The sequence below is a fragment of the Notothenia rossii genome, assembly GCF_949606895.1.
Source record: "Notothenia rossii genome assembly, chromosome: 1".
Lineage (NCBI taxonomy): Eukaryota > Metazoa > Chordata > Actinopteri > Perciformes > Nototheniidae > Notothenia > Notothenia rossii.
In genome coordinates this window covers 72,392,378-72,398,283 of record NC_136912.1, presented here as the reverse complement: position 1 = coordinate 72,398,283, position 5,906 = coordinate 72,392,378, and the positions used below count along the sequence as shown (strand labels likewise).

Genomic DNA, 5,906 nt, shown 5'->3' with positions numbered 1-5,906 from the left:
AGTTGCGGGTACACTGTGTATGTGCGTATTCCACTGTAGCGCCCGGTAGATTAATGGGAAACCCTGTACATGTTCAATACATTTGTAACACTGTACACATTAACGTTTCTTTTTTCGGTTCACCAAAAAAAAATCTCACTCCAAGCTGAACTCAATGTTGGCAGCCCTGATATAAAACATGTTTTTTTTCAAAATACCAAACAGATCACCCATTGTAGCCATGCCTCATACTGTTCAAACCCCTCTTTTGAAGCCCTGTTAGAGAAACTCACATTTTGGGTCCTTAGCTTGAACAAAATAAATAAGAAGAGGCGGAGCTAATGCCTGATCAGAATTCTACCGGAGATAAAGTTAAATTTGGTTGTGATAAAACGCCATCCTGTTTAAACCACGTCAAGGATTATTACTGAAATAGTATGGAGCTCAAATGCTCGAGTTCTTTTTTTATTTCCTGCTTTTTAAACACATGTGCTCTCTAGGACAGGTTAGCTCTGAGTGTTAGCGAGGCTTGCTAATGTAAACAAAGACGTCCAAAACACGTCAGGCATTGTGGGTCCGCCGCCAAATTGACGTCAGTTCGGATGGAATCTGTATCCGCTTGTTGTACACCCGTTTTTAAAAGATTTGGGTACGGAGGAAAGAGAGAGGGTTTTATTTTCTGCCGCTGCGTGAGTTCCCCGACGCACCGGGGACACATATTTATTTATCACAAAGTGCATTTTGCATGATAGGTCCCCTTTAAGTTTTTTATTTCAGCACTATATGCACAAAATGTATTTCAGTATAAAGAAAGTATTACAGGAAGATACAATTCCTAGCTTTTTAAATAATTAGCACATTGAAAGCTAATGCACTTGAGTTTGTGTCTTCATGGTTGATTGCACGTATTGTATAGGTCCCATTTTATATCTATGTGTGAGGCTGACAAGTGAGCGGCCCGACCAAGTAAGGAGGCAGAGGCAGAACGTCCCATGGGAGCCTGCCTGCAGACCTCCACTCTCAGGACACCTCCACTGTCAGTACAGGAAGTGACGATTCTGACGAACACATTTTTTTTCCCGCCCACCGAAGGACTCGTTTGATAGAATTTTTCAAATCACAATGAGAGTCATCACGGAGGTGATGAGTCCGCCCACCGTGCACTTTGGGTTGGCCTTGGTCAAGCCCTTTTGACCCCCCCAGCCTGGTACTTGTAAAAGTTTCTCGCTCAATGACACCATGGAGGAATGTAACGGGAGTTGACAGGGGACTCTGCCCGCCTCACGAGTGCCTATTTGTTTTCACTTTCCCCCCTATCTTCCCCGGTTTTATAATTTGTTTGGCTATTTCCCCCGGTTTCTACCGGGGACATTGCTCGGTCTTGGGTCCCCCCCCACGGCCTGTGTCCAGCCCCCCCCCCTATATATATATATTGTAAAATACAAGACGACATCTTCTATTTTAGTTACACCCACTATTGATTAATTCGGTCAAAATTAGACCTTGACACCCTCCACATAGCTATAGTGAAATAAAAATAGAAAACAATAAGCTGTATATGTAGATGTAATAGGCTAATCGGAGCTGAAACCTCTGCCATATAACACACAATTCCTTATTTATCTTTGAATAATAACATACAAATAAAGACGATATACTACAGATGATACTACATATGATTAACCGACAGCTGTGGATATTTGATATAACAAGATGATTTGTCTACTTGTATGATACATATTTTAACTATGTCAGCATGACACCACTTAAGAGGGCAGGAGAAGTTAGTTAAAACCATATTTATTTTCTTAAAATTATTAGCCTCTCATTTATGTCAAGCTGAAAATGTTATGTATAATTATGTTACTTACAGCTCTATAGTCTAATTACAGTTTGCTATTACAATAGACTGTTTCACTTCACTCCTACATACTTCATTTCTCCCTGTACTGCACTATTGGATTAATAATCTGCATATTAAACAATTTGCTAGAAATTATATCCATTTTAGATGCCATTGTGTATTAAAATTTCAATTCTTTTCATATTTGGTAGTTATTTTTTCTGCTAGATCCCCTTGATGGACTCCTAAATTGCCCTTGTGGTGTGATGCGGGAGACAATAAAAGGCTTATCTTAAAGTAAACCAACATTCCTCTGTGGTGTTCATGGTATAATCAAGGTGAATTATCAAATGCTTCATTGAAAAACAAAACAAAGCAAAACACACAAAAACTGACAAAGTGTTCCAACTTCCTGTTGCCCTTTATTCAAACAACAGAAATGCATTTGCAGAATGCCAGATACCCTCTTTTGTCTCTGATCTCGTTTAAGAAGGTCCACATGTCTTCCATATGTTCAAACCTAAACTTCAATGGCTCCAAGATTGCCTCCATCTAATCCTCATCACATTCGTCAGGTTTTTCCTCCCAAAGCTTGACAGCCTCTGTTAGTTGTGCTTCCCCCATGCTCACTGCATCGGGCAAATGCACCCTGGTGCACAAATGTTTGTGTGCCACCACCCATTCCGCTGCCTTCTTGCAGTCCTGCAGGATCTTAAATGTTGGCTACGGAAAAGAGAGAGAAAATATTCCACTGATACATATTAAGCATTAAGTAGCTTTTTGGCAGACTAACCCAAGGAAAGGGCGTCCTCCTTGGATATGATGCATAGAACTAGTAAACAAGCCTACCGCTCCCATTGTTTTCTCATCTTTTCCAACTGAGACATCAGCTGGATGAGGCTGAAGTTGCTCCTCTTTCTAAAAAACTAAAAAACTTTGAATGTTCAAAATACAAAGGACTATTGCCAGGAACCACCATACTTTTAGTAAAGTATGCTATTTTCAACATATTCTTTAGTTTAAGGACTGTCCTCCAAGATCGTCCTAAATACTGATACCACAAGGAAGAATAAATGCAGTAAATATTGACAAAATACATATATTTGTAAAGACAGAGTGGTGAAACAAATAATGAAATTGAAGCTTTAGTGTGAGAGTAGATACAAACACAACTTAAATGAAATAGATTGCAATGCAAATCTGACCTCAGTGATGTCATCCAACTTCCTCACTCTGAACACTGGAGGCACCTCACCTCGCAGGAGGGCTTTAGATTTCTCCGTCCAGTGGGCAACATTTTGCCATGACTCAAATAAAAAGGGTTAAACAAAGAAACAAATAAAGGTACTGTAGGTATAACATTGTGTTTTTTAACCATTTCAAAGTTAATCTAACGTCAACATTTTAGTGGTCTCACCTTCCGAGGTCGAAATTCCCCATTAGCATGACACACCACCATTTTCGCAAAGCTGGCATGTCAGTCTAAAAAAGGAAAGAAATATATTATCACTGGATGTCAGATTAAATGTCAAAATGGGATTTTGAGTTTACTTTAAATGACCAGATCAACTTACAATAGTGAAATCATAGGGTGCAGAGTGTAAAGGGCATACTATGAAAGAATACATATTATTTCATGTTATTATCTTAAAAACAACAGAGAATTAAATCAGACCAATAATGCCACAGTCATTCCCATACAGTTGCCTGGGGAAACCCTAGCATGTCAGAAAGCATTTAGTTGTTTTGTTATGGTTTGACATTTCTGTTGAATATAAATGATACAAATTGTATACTATTACCTCTATTTCCAAACCAGTCGTCTCTTTCCACGGTCCAGGATTTATTGACTGTGAAAGGTTTCTAGAATGAAAAACACAGCTGTATGAAGATCTTAACAGGTAGCTATCAAAATAATCAACATGGTCCTCTTTCATGCACAACACACACCATCAGAGGTGGCAAAAGTACACACTCTTTACTTAAGTAGAAGTACAGATACTTGTGTAAAAAAATAATTTGGTAAAAGTAGAAGTACTGATACAACATTTTACTTTAAAAAGTACAGGCTTTGTAATCACACTACAATGTGACTTTAAATGCCTATTTTTCGTGGTTTGCGTGTATGGTGCATGATGTGCACACCAAGGGCTCGTCTTTGTGTGTTATCGTCACATTATCTAATTAAGTACAGTAAGAAAACTATTTGTACTTCGTTAGTTCCCACCTCTGCACACTCTCTTGAACATTTCCATGCAGTCAAACAATCGATTTAAGCAGGCTTCTTATGGTGCAGGTTTATTAATTTAATTGCTGGTTTGAAATATTGTTATGGTCATCATATTAACTTTAAGATTGAAATAAATTGATGTTTGTTTCCCTTGCACTATAAAAAGGCTAAAACACAGATCCGAACTTGATCTGGTGAAAAAAAACTAAACCTCTCACAAGGGCATAGGAACATGAACAACAATGAGAACCAAATTGTTGAACAAAAGTTGTTATTAGTGACCTCAACAGCTCTCTCATTTCCTGATCACCAAATCCAAATTGTGCATGTGCATGTACACATTTGGAATCCAGAAAGACTATGTCTCTCTGTGTTGGCTTCAAAACCTACAATTGCAGTTAATCACATTTAACTCAGCATTGTATGACAGCATCACTTCACAACACAACGAAAGACGATCACAGTACAGTGTAATGTAAAATACAATTACTTTTTAAAAGCATTAGATTTATTAGGTCTCCCTTGTAAAAGACATCATTGATCTCAATGGGATTTTTACCTGGATAAATAAAGGCTACAAACAAATTAGTAATTTAGAATGTTCCTCGTGAAATCCACGTCAGAGTTAGTATCAGTACTTACAGCCAACAGGAAGTGCCCAGGTTTCCACACAGGAATACAGATGGCGTCTCTGATGGAAGCATCATTCTATAAAAAAGGAAAAGTTTAAAACAAAACTTTAATAGTCCGGAAAAAATATATTTTGTGACGAAACCAGTAGAGCATGCAATACTTACAGGTAAAGTTGAAAGTGGGTTGCATAACGATGGGTGTCGCCATGTTGGCACAACATACAGATCAGCAACACAAATGTTCTTCCCCTGTGGAAAATATTGATGTGAGCCCAGGCCCCACAAACACCCCACACACAAGGTTACTTAAGGTTTCTCACGCAATGCCACTGCCTCGTAGCAAATAAGACATACTGGCTTGTCTCCATTTATCACAAACTTGTGCTCAGTTTCCCATGTCTCAGTAAATGAGTTCATTAAATTGCCTTCCATCTGCATCAACTTTTTTTTTATTACCGCTGATGAGACGCATTAGAGAATAGTGGCATAGGTGGCCTATGATAAGCAAATGATATGCTCTGCAAGTATATATATATATATTATATCGATAAATGTTGTTTTGTCTGCGAAACAATACATTTAGACTGCATTCATTGTTTTGGATAGTGCAAACAGGTCACGCACCTTACCTTACTGATTTGCAAAAACCATCAGACGAGTCCTTCGGTGGGCGGGGAAAAAAACGTCAGATGTACGTCAGAATCGTCACTTCCTGTACTGACAGTGTAGGTGTCCTGAGAGTCGAAGTCTGCACCGGAACTGTCCTGAGAGTGGAGGTCTGCAGGCAGAACCCTCTCGAACGATTCGATCAATTGGACCGTACCATCAAAAGGGTTGGAATGCAGAGATGGTTAGCTCAGATAAGGAAACCAGTTAAATAAAAATAAACATTTAGTTGAGAATAACAAACATCCATTAATTAAATTATACCTAATTAATGTATGAAAATAAAAATATTATAAACCAACAAGATCAATGTACATGATATAAAACCACCCCTGCCTCCATCCTGCTCTTTTAACCCCATCCGGAACGATAAATGAGGGTTCGGCGTTTCCCCGGGGACTCTTTACGGTGACAGACCTTGGGACCGGAGAAGGGAGAACAGGTGGAGGTGAGTGTTATGATGTTAACTACTGCAGGAATTATATGACAAATAACCGAAACCGAAATGTATATTGCAATGCTTAGTCTAAACATCTAATTAATTCCTAGAAACGCT

The 5,906-nt window shown here is 38.7% G+C and overlaps 1 protein-coding gene across 4 annotated transcripts; it reads right to left on the bottom strand.

Moving 5' to 3' along the window:
* Positions 1-2,219: 2,219 nt before the first annotated feature.
* Positions 2,220-5,431, bottom strand: LOC307015430 (uncharacterized protein). Of its 4 annotated transcripts, none has more exons than XR_013801524.1 (9): positions 5,314-5,431; positions 4,850-4,933; positions 4,695-4,760; positions 3,625-3,685; positions 3,397-3,434; positions 3,240-3,304; positions 3,028-3,129; positions 2,672-2,748; positions 2,220-2,545 (listed from the first exon to the last, which is right to left on the bottom strand). XR_013801524.1 is itself a non-coding variant. In XM_079644026.1 (9 exons), exons 6-9 carry the CDS (start codon positions 3,279-3,281, stop codon positions 2,375-2,377), a joined length of 384 nt encoding a protein of 127 aa, XP_079500152.1. In that variant the 5' UTR covers positions 3,282-3,304; positions 3,397-3,434; positions 3,625-3,685; positions 4,695-4,760; positions 4,850-4,933; positions 5,314-5,431; the 3' UTR covers positions 2,220-2,374. The 4 variants fall into 4 exon arrangements, 3 of the variants coding, with proteins under 3 accessions (XP_079500152.1, XP_079500154.1, XP_079500153.1); XM_079644026.1 differs by having other exon boundaries at positions 2,672-2,740; XM_079644028.1 differs by lacking the exon at positions 2,672-2,748.
* Positions 5,432-5,906: the final 475 nt, after the last annotated feature.

What these genes read in the sequence shown, in the direction of transcription:
- LOC307015430 (XM_079644026.1), bottom strand. Translation starts at nt 3,281, where the DNA reads ATGGTGGTGTGTCATGCTAATGGGGAATTTCGACCTCGGAAG. An exon ending in GGGAATTTCGACCTCGGAAG is followed by an intron (nt 3,130 to 3,239) that starts GTGAGACCACTA and finishes TTTTTATTTGAG; the next exon opens with TCATGGCAAAATGTTGCCCA. An exon ending in AGTTGGATGACATCACTGAG is followed by an intron (nt 2,741 to 3,027) that starts GTCAGATTTGCA and finishes TTAGTTTTTTAG; the next exon opens with AAAGAGGAGCAACTTCAGCC.